General features: G+C 46.6%; 5 protein-coding genes across 6 annotated transcripts; 2 read left to right on the top strand and 3 right to left on the bottom strand.

Annotated features, from left to right (window-relative positions):
• Positions 1–9: 9 nt before the first annotated feature.
• Positions 10–983, top strand: LOC117891353 (DNA excision repair protein ERCC-1). 2 transcript variants are annotated; one of them, XM_034796785.1, is made up of 3 exons: positions 11–150; positions 181–624; positions 683–983. In XM_034796785.1, exons 1-3 carry the CDS (start codon positions 37–39, stop codon positions 869–871), a joined length of 747 nt encoding a protein of 248 aa, XP_034652676.1. In that variant the 5' UTR covers positions 11–36; the 3' UTR covers positions 872–983. The 2 variants fall into 2 exon arrangements, with proteins under 2 accessions (XP_034652675.1, XP_034652676.1); XM_034796784.1 differs by having other exon boundaries at positions 10–624.
• On the bottom strand, positions 961–2095 carry LOC117891351 (probable cytosolic iron-sulfur protein assembly protein Ciao1). The gene has a single exon (XM_034796782.1). It carries the CDS (start codon positions 2005–2007, stop codon positions 1000–1002), a length of 1008 nt encoding a protein of 335 aa, XP_034652673.1. The 5' UTR covers positions 2008–2095; the 3' UTR covers positions 961–999.
• A 111-nt stretch (positions 2096–2206) lies between these two features.
• LOC117891345 lies at positions 2207–4265 on the top strand. The gene has a single exon (XM_034796776.1). It carries the CDS (start codon positions 2285–2287, stop codon positions 4094–4096), a length of 1812 nt encoding a protein of 603 aa, XP_034652667.1. The 5' UTR covers positions 2207–2284; the 3' UTR covers positions 4097–4265.
• A 1-nt stretch (position 4266) lies between these two features.
• LOC117891352 (transmembrane protein 177) lies at positions 4267–5447 on the bottom strand. The gene is made up of 3 exons (XM_034796783.1): positions 5227–5447; positions 4708–5164; positions 4267–4641 (listed from the first exon to the last, which is right to left on the bottom strand). Exons 1-3 carry the CDS (start codon positions 5397–5399, stop codon positions 4294–4296), a joined length of 978 nt encoding a protein of 325 aa, XP_034652674.1. The 5' UTR covers positions 5400–5447; the 3' UTR covers positions 4267–4293.
• Positions 5448–9683: 4236 nt separating this feature from the next.
• Positions 9684–10187, bottom strand: LOC117890225 (probable salivary secreted peptide). The gene is made up of 2 exons (XM_034794963.1): positions 9980–10187; positions 9684–9911 (listed from the first exon to the last, which is right to left on the bottom strand). The coding sequence occupies exons 1-2, from the start codon at positions 10151–10153 to the stop codon at positions 9735–9737; spliced, it is 351 nt and encodes a 116-aa protein (XP_034650854.1). The 5' UTR covers positions 10154–10187; the 3' UTR covers positions 9684–9734.
• Between the last annotated feature and the right edge of the window lie 8792 nt (positions 10188–18979).

Raw genomic sequence — 18979 nt, 5'->3', positions numbered from 1 at the left:
AGAAAGAGCATTGTATTTGTATTTTTGAAGAACAGGATGGATGACTTCGACGACGATTCCTTTGATGATGTTTTGGGGTCCATGGAAATGCCCACCTCGCCCAAGAAGCCTAAGGTGCAGCCCAGCAACAACCTGGCTCCAGCGGCCACGACATCCACCGCTAATAGTAGCACCCCCGCTTCAATCACAGTCGCCAAGCCGGCGTCGAATCCCCACAGCGTCCTTGTCCACAGCAAGCAACGAGGAAATCCGATCCTAAAGTCCATACAGAGCGTTCCACTGGAGTATCGGGATGATATTGTGCCCGACTATGTGGTGGGCCGCACTACCTGCATCCTTTTCCTATCGCTCAAGTATCACAATCTGAATCCAGATTACATTTGTCAGCGCCTGAAGGCACTGGGCAAGATGTACGAGCTGCGTGTCCTGCTGGTGCAAGTAGACACGCCAGAGCCGCACAACGCTCTCAAGAGCCTGACGCGGATATCTCTGCTGGCAGATCTAACCATGATGCTGGCCTGGAATGCCGAGGAGGCTGGCAAAATGATTGAAACCTACAAGCAGTTCGAGAAGCGTCCTCCCGACCTGATCATGGAACGTGTCGACTCGAATCCCCACCAAAAGGTACACAACAATGCCATAAAATATGCTCATAACATTACAATCTTGATCTTAAACCCAGCTTGTGGCTGCTCTGACCAACATCAAGCCCGTGAACAAAACGGATGCCGTCACGCTGCTTCAGACTTTTGGAAACTTGGGCAATGTGATCACTGCCAGCGAGGAGAGACTGTCACAGGTGATGGGTCTGGGACCACGCAAGGCCAAAAAGCTTTACAAAACCCTGCAAGAGCCCTTTCTTAGCAAGTAGCATAAATTGCAGTAGGGCAAAGGCGAGGAACTTCCTCTGTAATTTAATGTTTTTAATCATTTGTATACAAATCAAACTACACGTTGCTGAAACACTTATAAACTAGAACGAACACATTGATCAGAGTGCTAGTCGGACACCTTCCATATCTTGATGGTGCCGTCATCGCTGCAGGTGATCAATTGTCCGGCCACAGCGGGGTTCCACTCCACCGAGTTGACGTCCTGATCGTGGGCACTCTCCTCAGCGGTGAGCTGTTCGAATGTTGGTTCATCGCGTTTCGAGTCGCTGGTCTCCTTGAATATCCGAACGCCGTCGTCACCACAGCCGGTGGCTATCAGGCCCGTCAGCTTGCACCAGGACACATCATAGATGGCTCTCGAATGCTGGCCAGACAATGTGCAGACACACTTCCAGACGGTTTGCTTATCTGGCGTGGCTATCCCAGCATCATTGCCCGGATGGTAGGCTCTCCAGATCTTGAGTGTGGTGTCATCGCTGCAGGAGACCAGCCGGTCGCCCTCGGCGTCAAAGTCAATGCTCCACACTGTGCTCGTGTGGGAGGAGAGTGTGGCTGTGCAGTCCCAGTCGCTGTCCAACTGGCTCTCGGCAAACATTTTGATGGTATTATCATAGGAGGCGGATGCCAGAATGTCCTTCGTCGGGTGCCACACCACACGCTTCACGTCCTGTGTGTGAGGATTCAGCACGGCTGCGCACTCAAATTCATCATCGCCAGCCACTTCCCAAATCCAGACAGACTTGTCCCGGGAGCAAGTGGCCAGCAGCCCACCGGATCGCGACCAGCTGACGCTCTTCACCTCGTTCTCGTGCCCCTCCAGCGTGGCATTGCACTCAAATTCGCCGGAGGACTTTGACCAGATCGCTGTGGTGGCATCAAAGCTGGCCGATGCCAAGAACTGGCCGCACGGCGACCAGCGTATCTCGCGTATGGTGCGCTTGTGTCCGTCCGAGAGAATTGTCTTTGTGCTCCAAGTATTCCCCGACAGAGACCAAACGCGGATGGCTTTGTCTTCGCCGCAAGAGGCGAAAACGTTCCCTTTCGGATGCCAGGCCACTCCCCAAATCCGTCCCTTGTGGCCTTGCAAGGTGTGCTCCAGAATTAAACGTCCCATACTTATACTATAAAGACGAAGTTGAACTTTCCCGGAATTTTATTTTTTTAATAATTGATAACAAAAGCGCATGTGCTAAGAAGAAGAAACTAAAGCAGCAACAGCTGATTTGTCCAGTGCTGCAGAACGACACTGCTTTGTATGTGTGGGTGGGTGCTGTAAAATGACTGGTTGCGTTCAACATTCCGTTACCCAGCACAAGTGAAAGTGAAGAAATTTGTATACATATATTTGTCGATTTTATTTTCACGTATTTGGCCAATTAAATAATGCGAATATGAACGGCTTGGTTGTGTTTAACAGCGGCAACGATGTTGTCTATCAGAAACTGAACGCACCACTGACACAGAAGATCTCCGATGTGGCCGTCGCCCAAGGACTGCTGGAATCCGCCCCCGCCCCTAATTCCAGCAGTCCGATGGACAGCAACGTCTTGGTGCAGATCTTCAGCCCCATCATCAGCTCGCAGAAGATAATGCAGTGCCAGTTTGACAACGCCTACTCCAGCTTCCAGTGCGAGAAGGGATTCAATTTGGTCTTTGGCGAACTGCTGGGATTCACCTTCCTGAAGATTGGACATGTGCCGGTGGACCAGCTGACGCGGCAGATGGGAGCGAACATAGCCATATCGCGGTATTGCTATGGAGCGAATATCTTCGGGGCACAGGCGGGGGCCATGCAACAGGAGCTGCTGACGCAATGCCTCGAGTGCTACGAAACATTGCTGGGGCAGGAGGATCAGACATATCTGATCGAGGCCATACCCAAGCTGGTGGTCAACAAGGAGCTGAAGCGCACCATTCACCTGACACTCGACTCCACGCTGGAGCAGCTGCGCCAGGACGGCCTACCCCGGGCCCATGTCCTGCTGATGATCTCCCACAAGCTGGTGGCCGCCAATAGCACCAAGCACGCAGTGCCCTTGGCTGCCGCCGATCTGCTCTTTCTGAGCATCTTGTCGCGTGCGCTTCAGTCGTCTCAGCACTCTCCATCGCAGAGTGTTGTGCCGGTCTTCCTGCAGGGCGCCTCCCACGACGAGAACTCTGGCTGTGTGCCCACCATTGTGCACATCTCCCGCCTGCACGGCAACCAGGTGCTGCTGCAGGTCATCGAGTACGCGAACATGCCGCTCACCAGCTGCATCTACGACTGCTTCTTTGTGGTGCAGAAAATCAGCATGGTGCACCACCAGGGCGACTCGGACGCTCTGAAGCCAGCCTTTGAGAATCTGGAGCCCTTCATCGTGCAAACCTTGGCCGCCTTGAAGCGGCACCTGAAGCAGACGTGCGGCGACCTCGATGACCTGGAGAGTTGCATTAAAAAGTTTACAGCCAAGTGGGAGAATCTTCGCAAAATGTACATGGAATACTTTAAGAACTTTGAGCGGGAGCTGCTTGTCAGGATTGAGTCGAACGTGCCCGCGTTCATGGAGGAGCTGAAGCAGCTTTTCACTTTGGCCTCGTGCGACAGCTCCAGCGCACACCTGGACCAGCTGTACGAGTCGGCGTCGATTGTGGAGGCCAAGCTGCTAGAATTTGCCGAGTTTCTGGCTGTAAAGGCCACCCGGAATATCTCAATTGATACCTACTTGGAGGACTTTCCCGGCCTGGTGCACTTTATGTATGTGAATCGCAACAGTGGACAGATGCTGGGCCCCGATCTCCGCACGAATCAGTTGGTGACGAAGACTAAGCTGTGGAACATGGTCGAGTTTGCCCGCAGATATCTCAAGAAGGGCCAGACTACGGTCATGTGGAAGGACAAGGTTTTCCACTACTCGTACTTCCTCTGGTTCGAGGATCAGTCGGGCGGCATTCTCAGCCCAACGCTGGACCTGCAGCACCATTTTCTGGCCACAGCGGCATCCAGTGGCAGTGCCATAAAGGCGCCCACCGAGCCCGGTGCCCTCTCTGTCGACTATTACTTTGATCTCGCCGAGCTCTGCTTCCCGAAGCTGGCGCCTGGCAAGGTGCGAGTCTACGAGTTGTTCTGCATCCATCTGGGACTGGTCACAACCACCTGTGCCGTGGAGCATGCCCGACGTTTGGTCGCCACCATCAGCGATGTGGTGGGCGATGAGACATTTTAAATATAAATACCTTTCTATAGTTTGTAAGCCTAATATTCCATGTAACCATTCCAGCGGCCACTCCCGGCGGGGCGCATGAATCTAGTCAATTTATGGGACATATGCAATACGAAACGTGTTAAGGACAACTCTCCTGTTCCACTGTAAACCATAGAAATCGTTCAAAGTGTAAAGCAAAAAGTCAGTGTGTGCATTTTTTATTGCGACTCGGTTGGAGGTGGCTGCTGTGTCTGCGCCTTTTGCAGCTCCTGCAGCTTTTCCAGGAAGAATAACTGGCGTGCCGTCAACGGCATGGACTTCTGGCGCAGCATGTAGTTCTCGTTGCCCAAGGCGGTGTAGGTGTCATCCCCGATGAGCTCCCTCAGCGCAATGTTCTTCTTTAAATGCTTGTCGTAGAAGCTGGCACCGGAGGCCACAAATTGCGGCCCCAGGGTGGCCAGCTTCTTGTCAATCTCGGCATCGGTGGCCACCTGATTAAAGTCCTTCATGAACGTCCAACTGCCGACGCCGAACAGACCCAATATGGAGTACAGCACAAAGCGCACCTGAGCAGGAGAAAGAAGTCATTGAGGTGATTAAACAATCTCTTGACCCATATGCCCGCTACTTACGCTGCCATGGCGGGCGAACAGATTGAGGCGCAGGTTCAGGTAGTGTCCGATGGTGTAGACCATGAGGAAGCTCACGGAGGGGAATATAGAGTTGAGCAGCACCCGGTACGTTTGCAGCTGGAGAATGGCCTTGCTCAGGCCAAAGATCTGCTCATCTTCGGTCAGCACGATGGCCTGCTCCAGCAGCTTGCCGCTGGGAGAGCTCCAATTAATTTGCTGGTCCCTAAAGCGAATGTCGGCTCGCTTGATCTCTGCAGTACTGCCATAGGCGTAGTTCACGGGTATGCCCAAAGCGGACCCGAAGCGCAACTTGGTGGTCCCGGCTTGGAACAGATCGAAGCCGAACACGGTGAAGGGTTTGACGAACTTGCGCTCAAAGGGTTCCACCTGCAGTTTGTCCAACGCTTGCTCCAGCCGCTTCTGTACTGCTTCCGGCACGGGCCTTTCCACGCCATTGCTGCAATAAAGCAATTAACATTATCAGAGTGGCTTCTTCACAGCAGTCAGCAGCTCACCCACTGGTAGCACTGCACAAAGTCTCGGTAGTACTTCAGTCCGAATGTGTGAGGCAGGAAGTTGCCGACAAACAGGCCAACTGTCGTGGCGCCCGCTGTGTAAAAGACTAATCGGCGTCCAGGCTCAGTCTTAAAGAAGCCAAAGAAGCCGCCACCGGCTTTCGGTGCTATATACATATTGTATTTTATCAATTAATGCAGGTTTGATTTTTGATATTTTTGTTGTTGTTTTGAAACAGCAGGTTGTGTAATTGACAGTGTGACCTAGGAACCCTTAAAAATATACCAAAATATTCCTTTTCATTTTTAAAATATACCGTAAATATACCGTAATCTTTAATCATATTCCTCGATTTTGATGTTCTTTTTAATATTACCAGCTAGTTAATACTCTCAGCTTTAAAACTGTAATTTTACTCGAATCATCTTTAAATTCTCCACAAGATTGGCTGATTTTCATGACTTTTCTTTATTGGATTGCTTGCAAAAAAAGGGGTAAATCATAAAGGTCAACTACATGAAATAGGTAAACTACATTTAAAGTTACGTGGGTGGAAATGGTCCACATGATTATGTGCATCATAATTAGTTCCAGTCCAATTTCCAATGGCCATTCAGCTAATTGCTACCTGTCCTAACATTAAAATGTTAACTTTAACATCCGTTGGGCTAACATTACAGAGTTTATGTTAGTTAACAGTAGCATTTAAATTTAGGTACACTTCGCGCGGTAATATTGTGGATGCTAAGAAGAGGTGGACAACAATAATACAGGGAAAAAGAATGTTGCGGATTTTGCGTTTTGCCATAGTCGAAATCGCAAAATCTGCAACTCCATCTCCTTACCGGTCACCTCTTGTCAGAATGGCAAGTCGATTATGCCAAATAATTTATTCGTGGGCGCGTAGTTCAAGTGTGTATGTAATGTATGTACATACATACATACATATGTATGTATCAATTTATAAAACAGGAGGAACTTAACCCGCTAAGAATACTCTCCAAAGTAATGGAAGAAATTAAATCTATTTCTAAATAGATAATAAATAAACAAATAAACAAATGTTTCTACATAGAACATCAAAAGTCGCGATGTATTAAAGTTACCAAATGGAATAATTTGGTGCTTGATCCGGTTTTTGTTAAACGTACAACAATGTTGGCCAAATCATCCAGATCTGGATAAAAATAGCCTCCATTAGCTCCATTACTTAAACTGGCAGCGAAGAACCTCCTCGAAAAAAGCCCCAAAAGAGCCGCTAAGCAATTATTGCCCTATTGCTCTGCTCCAACGCACATATTTGCATTTCTGTAAATTGATTTTTATGGTAAATAAGCAAATGTACATTTTAAAACAAAAAATGAGAGCAAAACAAAAGACAGTTTGTAGCTGGTCAAATTTGATGAGCGAAATGAAACATTTTCTGCACAAATGAACACCGTTAAAAGCTTCTGTGTTTGTGTGTGTGTTTGCAATGAACAACCAAAAACGGTTCAAATGATATACATATAAATAAGTGTTATATATGAATAAGTGCTAACCGATAAAACATCTTAGGTTGCTCTCCATGGATAAGGTTTCATGCGTTATCCAAATTCCATTTCTTTTCACTCTTATTTGTGTTTTGCATACGAATTTTTAAGGTGGGTGAGGAAAAGGCAGAAAAAAAAGGGGCAGTACGGAAAAAAAGCGGAAAGCGGATCAGAGCGCCCGCAGGAAGTGCATTGCCCTGCACTGATAAACCAATGCGTAGCTCGTCTCTTCATATGTAGGGTCTTCCTTTAGTAGAATTTAATCTGCCCACAAAATACAAAAAAAGAACAGACCGAAATATCTTCCACAGGATCGAGTTTTTCGTACCTTTGTGGACTGTGTTTTTGCTCCAAAAAATGTACCAGCTTTGATGGTCTCGATATGGATTAAAATTTCACTAGTTGGATTCCGAATTAATGGACTTTTTGCCTGGCTCAACTCTGTGCCAATTTTCAGGTAATGTCTACGAGCATCCATCCGAAACCACGCTCTGGCTGGGGCTGGGGCTGGGGCAGGGGCTCAGTGAATTTTGGTCAAACAAGTCCGGAATAAAGAACTGCAACAGTCGGGGCAAATGTTTGTACGGGATGCGTTTTAGCTGGCTGGCTGGCTGGCTGGCTGAAATGCCAAATTCCTGTCGAATGTGCAGAAGTTTGCTGCCTTTTGATTTGCTGCCATCATCAATATTGATTGCCGAATGCTCCAGTTTGCTGTGTACATCGCCCACCGCCCACCGCCTGTCCTGCCGCTGTCCGTGGTCTGTGCCGCTCCCTGCCTGGCTGCCATTTTGTGGTATTTTACAATTTATATGGCACAAAAATTTGTTATGCCACAAATCCCCAGCAGCGCCTGTCGCAGCGGGAGCCAGCGGGAGGTGCCAAGGTGTCCACCACATAGCCAATCAGTCCAATCATAAATACTTCATTACCCCTACGAGAACGATGCCGCAGCCAGCCAGGCCAGCTTGTTGCATATTTGAAATGCTTTTCCTGACCTGTCCACCACGTGCACCACCTGGCCGTGGCCGAAACGTGCCGCCAGAATAATCACAACTGAGATTGGTTTGCCCAGTTGCTATTTCTATTTATTAAAAATCAATGCTGCTTGCCACACAACAACCAGCAGGCAGCAGCCAGCAGCCAGCAGGCAGCAGCAAGCAGCCAGCAGGGACAAGAGAAAATCAGCAATTTCAGTGCCCTGAACGACACCCGTGAATTCGTCCTGCTTTGGGTCTGTGTGTGCCTGCTCCGGTAAATCCGGTAAGCACTGTGCAACAAAATCAGAGCTCCCCCGATCAGACTCCCCCCTGCCTTGCTGCTAATTGAGAAGCGATTTGGAGCCGAACATTGCAATGATTCTTGGCCCTGTTGGGCTGTGTAAACGGATGCTGACAGTTGGTCCTGGCCCAGACAAGCCAAAGGCCAACACATGCCATGCCACATCGTGTCGTGGCGGAGCCAGAACCTGCTCCAAGCAGCTGCTGCCCCTTGTTCGTCCTGCTGCTGCTGTATTTTGGGGTGGAGGGGGTCGACGCGACATTTCCGGGCAGTCTGAAGTAATTGCAGGGCAAGCTGTTGCCGCTGACAGCGAGTAGGGGGAGGCTGTGTGGGTGTGTGTGTGTGTGGGGACTGTATGTGGCAGCTCGGTTTCCCTGGACACTGGTGTGGCGGTCAGCTTAGCCAGCAAGAGGCTTATGCTAGGCATTTCGTTGGGGTTCGATGGGGTTGCGAATGACAAGGGACTGCGGCCGGAAGCGACATTTGGCAGACGCCAGTCTTAAAGCCACATGGCGAGGGCAGAGTGGAGTGGACGCAGCAGACTTCAAATCGAATTCGGATGCACCCCCAGCTGCCGTTGCTTCTGCACTGCACAGTTACGTGACTTTTTGGAGACCAATTCCATTTTTTTCCCTCTCTCTCTCTCCGCGACAACTGCACTGGGAGTGGTGGCAGGGACCCGGGACAGCCTCAAGCTCACAGCCGTGGCCGTATCCGTATCCGTAAACATATCCGGGCTGCTGCCGTGGCAGTTCCGGCGCGCTTTGCATATTAACTAAGTGAAACATTTCGTTGACAGCTTTTCAAACATTTGTGCGCTCTGTATAAATATTTATCGCTCCCAGTGTTGGCCGAACACCAACATTGTGTGGGGTCGGGGCATTGGGGATTTGGGGTTTGGGATGCTGCTGCCGGGATTCGCAGCGGTGTCCAACAGATCCAGACGGATGCCCGAAGACGTTTAAAATTGAAATTTAAATTCGATACATAACTGGGGAAATGGGTAAAAAAAAGGGACTCCGCCTCGACATATCCTTTTGACCGTGTTTGGGGCTGCTTTCGGCAATTTGAAATACAAATTTTACACCGCCCGGATGGAGGGATGCATCCCTTCGAATCAAATGAGCCAAGGCCAATAAGTCTCCGTCCCCAAACGTTCTTCTTTCAATTCTTTTTTTGTTCCGGTTTGCCCTGCAGCCTTTTTGGCAGTCTGTCTGAGCTACACAGGATTTTGCGGCACATCACACCCCACCCCACTCCAGCCCACCTCTCCATCACACATATTTATTAAATATTGAATGTTTTGCCTCGCTAGATGACTACGCCGCAGGCTGCCAAAGAAAAAAGGAGAAAGAAAAACTCTTCCTTTGCCTCTTCAATGCCAGTTTCATCCTTTGTGCCCGGAGACACGACAGGCCTCCACAACAAACCGAAAGCTCTACACATTTTGGGGGAGTTTCGGCTATTGACCGAAGGCTAATATCTGCATAAGTAGATACTCTGCGGTCAGAGATGGATACATAGACACATCAATAGAGTCTGTTGTAGATATTAAATGTTTGCCCATATCCACACAAACATTGTCCATCTGGCAGCTGATTTGAGAGATCAGAGCATACATCAATAACGATCCCAGATAGAAGTTTTGAGTTTGATTTTAGGTTTCTATTCAAATTTATTCGGTGTTCCTTGATCCTTGGATTAACGACCATAGATCTCGATGGTGGAGTTGAGGCCACGGTTCACCTGGCTGCGGAGGTTGATCTGAGCGAAACGGTAGCCTGGACCGCCGGACCACAGGGCGGGAGTGGCGCCGGAGGTGTTCTTGAAGTTATCGTACACGTAGATGGCGGAGATGTTGTAGTAGTTGACGGTGCCCTGCAAACAGTGGCGAATCGTATGATTTGAGTGCTGCATTCCACTTGAAGTTCGGGGGAATTACTTACCGCACGTGGGAAGTCAACGTTGACGTTCCAGTAGTTGTTCTTGATGGGACTGCGCACCTCCACCTGGCGCGAGAGCAGATAGTCGTTGTTGTTGCGACGTCCCCAGGTGGCGCTGGAGCCGAAGCACACGAAGATCGCGGCAGCGAGAATGGCGAGAGTGAGCAGGAACTTCATGGCTAGCGTTCTGGGCAAGTGTGGTGTGTCAGCTGCTGGGGCGCATTGTCTTATATAGCAGCAGGCACTCGCCTCCCACCAGCCCAACTGCCGTGAGTAACGCAGTGTTTACAGCGAGTTTTGTCTTTAATTAACTTTTGCTTTATCTTAGCGGGATGGGGAGTGGGTGGCGGGTGGCGGGTGGCGGCAGACCTCTGGCGAGGTCTTGCAAAAAAAAGAAATCAAAACTGAAGAAAGCCCGCGCCTCGGAATCAGACTACCGATAAGATTACTGACTCACGGCAGCGCGGCGCTCGTTGAAAACAATTGCCAAGTTCCGAATTAAATACAAGGGTGGCCAAACATACTTCCAGGAAAACAACTTTCTGCTTGGTCATCAACGCTGCAAGCTCTTGAGATTTGGAATCTAAAATTCAGCAGATACATTTCGCCAGAAAGATAGTGTCGCTTCAACAGAAATCCCAATCTTCGAATCATTTAAATCACTCAATCAACGTGGGGGGGTTTTCGGAGATTGAAGTGCATGCCCGGTCCCTATGCGGAGAAGAAAAGCGAATGGTAACAATAATATGAGGCATAAAACTTACTGAAAACAATTGGAATTCGCTTTAATTTTGGGCATAAAAGTATTAAAATTCTTTCGTAATACGGCGCATATTTAATATAAATACAAAACACTTTAAATTAATCATGAAATATATTTAAAATAAATATTTCACATTAATACCCATCAGAATGAATGTGAAATAACTTCAACTTTCACTTGGGTCGCGTAATTAATGCACCAAATATTTAAATCTAAGCGAAAATAAAACAGTTTCTGCGAATTGTACCTCGGTATAAATAGAGAGGGTCATGTGTGGCTTTTATACAGCATTTATTTAACTAAAAACACTTTTAAACACTTTCACATTAAAGCTAAAACACACAAATGCGTCGCCTGGATACAGAATGTTACCTAAGAGTCCTTTGAAGTGACAAACCAACTGGAATTGGAATATGTGTGGGCAACCTTAATCCTTGCAACAAACAAGCAATTAAACAACGAGACGGTGATAGTTGTACATCTAAATTAATGGCAAAATAATCCGCAAATTTAATGCGAATTAAATCGTAAGCCATTCAAAGGTGACAAACATGAAAGCTGTGAAAATACTCGAGTTACAATTCTGCAGTCTCCAACTGCGGCCTCCAGCTGAGTGTGTTTTGTTTGATATTAATAAATTATTGGTCGTACTAGTCTTGGAAAATAATCTTAAATTACGCAGAAATATAAATACGATGGACATATGTAACTATGAAACGTTCCTTTGAGCACAAATGAATGGTAAAACCATTGGGCACCATGGGGTACGATTGTACTGCAGCTTGCATCGGAATTGTACACCCTCCCCCCTTGAGCAGACCGACCTAATTCTGTTTCACTGCAATGCAAACACAAATATGAAGCTTTGAAAGTGCAATGTGTACAAGGTATGTACATACATACATTCAGTTGGCCATTAACATTACCCCCAAAAGGCAGTTGGCAATCTGTGAGCATTACGCTTGAATTTAATTAAGTACCAGTCTTATCCGCAGCACGGATGTGGTGATGAATCCCTCACAGAATGCACCACAATCAGCAGAGCAGCATTTACACTTCCACAGACCCTGAAGGGGCGTGTCAGCCCTGCCATTCAACGAGCCACTCCAACGGCAAGCTCATCCTTATCGCCTGACACTGCCTGCCACTGAGTTCTGTTCTCCTCTGGTTTGGCTGCATATTTATTGCGAATTACAAAACCCCCGAGTCACTTGCTTTCGAAATAAAACCTCATTACTTGCAGCAGCCCAGCAGCCCAGCAGCTCTTTCGTGCTGATAAGGGTGGACAGGGACAGGGACAGGGACAGGGAGCAAGGAGCAGGGTGTGGGTGCCCTCGAATCAGACATATTTGTCACTTATGAAAGGGATAATTTGCCACGCTTCCCAACAACAAAAAAAACACGTCACAATACCAGGCAGGAGGGGGGAAACAAAGCAACTCTCGCAGGATGCGAGGATATGTATGCCTGGGGGAATGTCGGGGGAGACATCGCCATTATCCGATTGCAGCCAGCCGCCAGTCCAGCGACAGTCATTGTGGGGTCTCTGTGCTGGCATTTTATGCAGAAACTTGTTAATCACATTTTATTGACACATTCGCAGGGCGGCGGGATGACGGCTGCAGGCAGCAGGCAGCTGGCAGCGGGGCTGCAGTACTCGGGGGAATCGATTTCCATTTTTAAATTGGCCAAATTAAGGGCTGATTTTCCATGTCCAACCCCGCCAGACATTGACTGCTACATGCGCCCCCGCTTGATAAGCAATTTGTTGTAGCAAGCGGGGGGGCGGACGGATTTCCAGACTCGACACCCACAAGCCCCCCCCCACACACACGCACACACATGCACTCCCAAGGCAAAGATTCGACAATTGCCAAATTTAAAAGCAATAAACGTACAGAGAGCAAATTTCTGGGTTTTGTGCCACGACGTTCTTGCTACCATTTGCCGCTTTTAACTGCCTGACAGGGGGTCGACAACGACCCGGAGGGCATGGGGCGGGGGGTGGACGCGTGCCGTTGGTATTTGTTGGCTGGTTTTGCCCCCTCTGGGATGTCTGGGATTCCATCGCTCCATCCATCGCAAGCTGCCACTGCCATTCAAAAACGGGGCTTCCCTTTCATTTGCGCTTTCAATGCCAATCGGTTGCACGGCATCCTGCCCTGTGTGGCAAGGGGCAAGCGCTGTGGCAAGGGGCACGGGCTCAAGCTGCGCTCTGGTAAAATGTCAAGTGCGGAATGTGCACTTTTGACAGTTTCAGTTCATTCGACAGTCGGCCTGCCTCTGCCACCCGTTATCCAGTTCTCCAGCTCTAAACTCTAAACATCCCCTCGCACACCCAGAGACATGGCAACCCTGACACGTACCCCTAATAAAACTTTCTCGTCGCAACGAAAGAACAAAGTCAAATATTACAACAGCAACAAAAAAGGGGCAAAGTGGAAAGGCAGCAGCGTGTGCTGCTTTTTTGCTTATATTATTTTATATTTCGCATTTCATGTTTTGAATGCGCACTTTGTGCCCCCCCCCCTCTTCACACACACATCTCGCTCCTCCTGCTAAATTGGGAATTCGAGTCTAGTTGCTATGCTAATGCAATGAGGAAAAGGTAAAATAACAGACCTGCAATTTCATCTCAAAGGGAATCTCTGGAACCTCCATTCAGGAAGTTCACTTGGCCTTCAACGCTCAGGCATGACAACCAATTAAAAGACTCCCAAATGCTGTGTAAATCAAATAAAATATTCCAGCAGCTTTATGGCAGTTTTAATATGCAACAAAACTGCCAGAGAGAAATATTGATTTGACACAAATTGTGGGGTTTCTTTCCCATCTTTGCTCGCCTCGCATTAATTTGTTGCTCACTTCACACAAATTAATATTAAATGTTCAAAATGCAGTATAAATAGGCGCTTTAATATTCAATGAAATGGCAAAAAACATGAGAGTTTAATAAGCATTAAATGTTCCCAGAAATAAATACTAAATAAATAATTTAAGCTGTATTCAATTTAGCTGAATTTGCGGGCTAATTAAGTGCAAATATTTCAGTTTAAAATTTGTTCACTTCACTTAACCCGTGGGATTTGTGCAGGATAAAAATGTAACCTTAACAATAATATATTTATTTTTCTTTATTTAAACTATCACGATCCAAGGGTGGCTATATTTTTCTTGCAACTATCGCAAAGGATTCAAAAGGTCATTGCGTTGCATGGTGCAGTTTGCCGGCAAACATCAAAGCGAGAGCGAGCAGTTGGGCAGCAGGACAAAGTGGGAGGTAGGAGCAACACTGCCGTGTTTGTCATTTGCGATATGCAAAACAGTTTCTGGCAACGGTACAAAATCAGAGGGTGTTTAAAAGCTAAAAATACCCAGCCGCATGCCTAACTGTAATCGTTAATGAATTCTCCAAGCGGTACAAAAGCAAAAACACAAAGGAAAGTCGAAGATTTGAGCACCCTAAATAGTATCTAAATCTAAATTTGAACGCTGCGCACAGAAGAACAGAACTTCTTTGGTCTGGCTTGACTCCATTTGTTTAAGAAAATGTTTTTTTTTCCTCCGTGCGTTTGTGTAACCTCCTGGTGGAGTACAAAACGGAGAGTAAAGGCAGGCAAAAGGAAACGGGCCAACAATAGCTGGTAAGACCCCTAGCCACAGGGCGCGTCAAAATTGTTTGCCCCATTCCCTTGCTCTTTTGTTGTTGCTCCTTTTTTCTTTTGCCCTTCTCTGTGTGTTCGCTCGAATGTTGATATTTCTTTTGTTGTTGTTGATGATGTTGTTCTTGCTTTTGTTGTTAATTGCTGACTTAATGGCGCTTTAATTAAATCGCAACACTGCAGGCGAACGACCCACGATCCCAACTCCTGTTCGGGTATGGAAGTGGTGGCTGGGCGACTTCCGGTTAGTCACTACCCCAACGGGTGGAGTGGTGGCATGCTGCTGCTTCCACCATTTGTCGTCCCACTTGATTTGTGACCCTTTGTCAGCAGTAAACAGTTGAAACTTGTAAACTGTTCTTGCTGCCATTTTATCAATACCCAAACCCTCCGACCACGCCACAAATTATTCAGCCAAATGGCCAAAACAGCTGCAGTCTGCTGCTCCGCCTGATAAGTTTTGCTTTTTTGTGTGTTCTTGTGTACCCTGCCGAGGGTATGCCGTTTTCATACAAACGATGAAAATGGCATTCAATTGAAATCTGGAATCTCTTTGCCATTTTTGTTGTCTAAATTGAAGTTATAGAAGCCCCCAGTAGGGGGTATCTAATGGCCGGTATGGCTACACAACTATTTTCACTTACTCTGTTGTTGTTGTTGTGGCAGACAAAAGTTTAGATTTGATCGTAGCTGGTGCCAACCCACCTCCTGTGAGTGTTTAATTGTTGGTTTTGCTGTCTATCAAGTTGAGTTCTACCCTTTTGCTGCTGCTGCTGCAATCGTTGCACTCGTGCAGCCTGGTGTAAAATTTTAATTAATGCAAACTTCTCGGCATACCACCAGCAAACACAAACGGGATAGCCACAAGTATCAGGAGCAGAGCCTCAGCCACATCCGGAGAGCTGTATTGATCTGCCACCATCCATCTCATCCTGTGTCTACAATTAACTACAGTTCCCTGTCAATTTGATGAACTTTCCAATTCAATTTGCAGTTGCCAGTCGACAGTTTGTTGGCTCCCATTCCCTGGTCCAGCTGTGGAAATGTTTTTCCCATAATATTTACGTTTAATCAAATGGAAAATCCATTGCCATAACTGGAAACTGTAATAACAATCCAGTCAGCCCGGAAACCAGTGATTGCGGAGCGAGCGGAAAACCCTGTAAACATACATAATCGCACTATTTTCTTTTTTTTTTTGGCTGTTTTCCATCACTACGAAATCTATTTATTTTGTGGCTTCGTGTTCTGTGGTTTACAGAAATATGTACCCGTCCATGGACGTACATACATATGTGGGGGGTTAGGTTGGACATCATTTTAATTAAACGTGGTAAAAAACACATCTGCAGCACATAATATATCCCAGATATTTGTATGCATAAATCCAATATGTCCGCGATACCGCAATTTGTTTAACATTCCACGCGTACGCGGACTGCATACACAATTAAACCGATTGGGCACACGATATTTAGTGGAGAAGAACAGAGGGGAGGTTGTAGGGGATACGAAAACCCGAATAAAATGTGCATTATTTGTAATCTAACGATTCGATCATTGGCACTAAATTCTTTTGATATGTTTACTCATGTTTAATTGGTTTTTGCGATGGGATTACACGAGTGCACCGAAACTCTTGCCACAAATCAGCAGAATTCATAAATAATAAAGTCTCATAAATGATTTAAATTCGCGTTTGCATATTTCATGTCGATTCCTGCTCTTTGGCTTTGCCAATTAAATGCTAAATAGATTAAAATTCCAAACTGCTCCGATAAGCCCAATCAGGAATTCTGATTTATGCCTGTCAAAACCGGGCTGAGCACCCCCGAGCTCATGTACTGTCCCCACACTGTCCAACATGCTTCACAAACATCAATAAATAATTAAATTGTACATTAGGAATGTCGATACATACCATTGGTTAGGGAATTTTAATTAAATTAAAAATTAAATGTTGCCTTTTTGTTTGAAATGAGAGAGCTGAAATTTACAAATTTTTCTAGCATTTAATGCGGCTGAAAGGGTTTCCACTTTTGCTCCTACAGAACTTTGTTGAAGAGTGTAACTCAGTTTCTGGTTGCAGCTGCAGCTCTCACTAATCATAGGCTCATATCAATTCACTCTGCCACAAACCGATCGGGGCTGACACTTGCAATACGAGCACTAATTCCTGATTAATTATCACACTCTCTCTCAATCCCTAAGCCCCTCCCTACATCAGTTTTTTTTAGGGTTAACGCTTCTTTTCAAATGAGGGGAAGTTTCTGCAGACTGGAAGAGCATGAAAGTGGACCGAGAGAGAGCATGGAACTCGGAGAGCGCCACCACTGAGCCTCCTACGCATGCAAATCTGCACCGCTTCTCACTTTAATTTTTTCAGCGCGTTGTCAAAGACTGCTCCGCGTTTCGGGTCGTTAAAAGCCGGAAAATAGTGAAAAATAATAAGGAAAAATTGTCGCGCAACTGTGCAATGAAGTTTAGAAGTAAATTACCGTCAAAAATTTCTCAAAATTGATGTTAAAGTGGAAGAGAAAGTGTGTGATCAAGTGCGGGGAAGGAAAATGGCCATAAAAGAGGGATATGACCGAGTAAAATCTACAGAAATATGTGCAAGTGCGGTGAAATAAGCGTTCGGGGCATGAGATGTCTCACTTCTCTTCTCGTTTGATCACGAGATGCCTTGCAAATTGTGTGCGCCGGTGAAAAAATGTTAAAAAAGGCGCGAATTGTCGTTCCTTTCCCACTCCATCGTGTAAATTCTCGCGTGGAAGAAGAAGTGCAGAGAGATCCGCTTGAAATGAGAGAGCAATTGTGAAGAGGAACTGAAGGAGAGCATGGAAGCACTGGAATGAGCGAGCACTAAGCTGCTCTCCTCATATTCATTTTTTCAGCGCGTTGTCAAAGTCTGCTCCGCGTTTCGCGTCGTGAAAAGCCGGAAAATAGTGAAAAATCCCCAAGAAAAATTGTCAATATGCTGTGCCATTAAGTGGAGAAGTGAATTAACGCCAAACATGTCTCAAAATTGCTTTTTAAGTGCAAGAAAAAGTGTGTGATCCAGTGGGTTAGCTGCAAAATGTCATAGAAGGAGCAGAGAAAGTGCATTTGCAAGTGAAAGTGAAGTGCAATAAATGTTTTTTTATATTTGATAAATGCATGTACGCAATTATCTTTTTTTTAAGTGAAAAATGTGCGCTTGGTCGCGAGATCTTGCGTTGTAGTGTGTGTGAGTCAATGAAAATACTTAAAAAAGGCGCGAAATGTTGTCTCTTTCTCACTCATCAAGTAAAAGGCACAAAGGAGAGAGAAGAAAAAAAATAAGCGGAGGCGCTCTCCCTGCAAGTGTCACAATTGTGTAAGGTGCGGCATTTCGAATCTTGGAATATGTCCCTCAGTGTTGGTGGAGGCTTACCTCACCTGATATTAATATTCTCCTAATTTGTGCTCCTATTGGAATTGCAATTTGCAAATCGGTTCACGTGTGTGTGTGAACGGGCTGTTAGAAAAGGGTGCAAAGAAACGAAATTCAGCTGCGGCGAAATGCTTGCAGAAAAAAGTGTAGAATTACATATGACTTAATATGGGTGAGTTTTTACTTTTTATTTATTTGTTATTGTTAAAATCTACATGTGTAGGTGCGTGCCACAACTTGAACAACAACAGTCTATTTTATAGTGAATTCAAATTGAATTGTTTCCATTTATTCTTCCTGGAGATTCCACTGCTCATGAAGTACAGCTTTGATTTTCTTCGATCCCAAACTATGTTGCAGAGTGCAACTAATTTCCACGCTGCAGCTGCAGCTCTCACTAATCGGGGGCTCTTATCAATACACTTTGCCACAAAATCGATCTGGGCAGACACTCGCATTGCGAGCACTAATTGCTCATTAATTACCACGCATGATTTCCGAATCAATCAGAATCTGAATAATTACTCATATAATCCTACGCACAATGGCGTCTCTCACTCCTCACGTCCTACATTGAAGACAAGTAACCCCCTTGGGGGAGGTGGAGCCACCTGTAGGGGTCTTGGTCCTATTTCCGCTACGGTGCCTGTGCTGTCAGGATATATGGGGCGGAACTTATTGGGGCGGCACGCAGTGCCAACGATGTTGTTCCACGACAAACTTCCTTCCGGATTTTCCCATTTAGTTTGTTTTGCTTTCAGATTCCGTTTTTGCCCGCTCGCAGAGCAAACATATAACGCAGCCTCTCCTGCTCCTGGTCCCCCGGCTTGGGGCTGCCACTCAAAGTCCGTGTCGTTAGTCGTTATGAGAAAGGGTGGAAAAAGCGTATGGTTCAGTGACAGCTTTGAGGACGACGTCAGAAAAAATGGACTACCCCCCAGCACCTCCCGAATGCAGAGGGTATATCCAATTTTGTGACGGGCAGATTGTGAATTTCATAGTCGGTATTCCCATGTCGTGACAGTTGTTCTTAGTACTTTATAATTACAGCGGGGTGCAAACGAGTCTGACGGATATCCAAGGAGAGTGGGTGACATACGCATCTCTCAGTTTTGGACACGCACAGCAAACATGCCAGAGTCCAGAGATGCAACCTGAAAGCC

The sequence above is a fragment of the Drosophila subobscura genome, chromosome E (assembly GCF_008121235.1).
Source record: "Drosophila subobscura isolate 14011-0131.10 chromosome E, UCBerk_Dsub_1.0, whole genome shotgun sequence".
NCBI classification, from domain to species: domain Eukaryota; kingdom Metazoa; phylum Arthropoda; class Insecta; order Diptera; family Drosophilidae; genus Drosophila; species Drosophila subobscura.
Note: the sequence above shows the minus strand (reverse complement) of the source record. Positions and strands in the feature narration are given on the sequence as shown.

Excerpts from the sequence above, each read along its gene's own strand:
- LOC117891353 (XM_034796784.1), top strand. The coding sequence starts at position 37 with ATGGATGACTTCGACGACGATTCCTTTGATGATGTTTTGGGGTCCATG. Across the intron at positions 625-682 it reads ACTCGAATCCCCACCAAAAG|CTTGTGGCTGCTCTGACCAA; the intron begins GTACACAACAAT and ends TCTTAAACCCAG.
- LOC117891351 (XM_034796782.1), bottom strand. The coding sequence starts at position 2,007 with ATGGGACGTTTAATTCTGGAGCACACCTTGCAAGGCCACAAGGGACGG.
- LOC117891345 (XM_034796776.1), top strand. The coding sequence starts at position 2,285 with ATGAACGGCTTGGTTGTGTTTAACAGCGGCAACGATGTTGTCTATCAG.
- LOC117891352 (XM_034796783.1), bottom strand. The coding sequence starts at position 5,399 with ATGTATATAGCACCGAAAGCCGGTGGCGGCTTCTTTGGCTTCTTTAAG. Across the intron at positions 5,165-5,226 it reads GACTTTGTGCAGTGCTACCA|CAATGGCGTGGAAAGGCCCG; the intron begins GTGGGTGAGCTG and ends GCTTTATTGCAG. Across the intron at positions 4,642-4,707 it reads TGTTCGCCCGCCATGGCAGC|GTGCGCTTTGTGCTGTACTC; the intron begins GTAAGTAGCGGG and ends TCTCCTGCTCAG.
- LOC117890225 (XM_034794963.1), bottom strand. The coding sequence starts at position 10,153 with ATGAAGTTCCTGCTCACTCTCGCCATTCTCGCTGCCGCGATCTTCGTG. Across the intron at positions 9,912-9,979 it reads ACGTTGACTTCCCACGTGCG|GGCACCGTCAACTACTACAA; the intron begins GTAAGTAATTCC and ends CACTGTTTGCAG.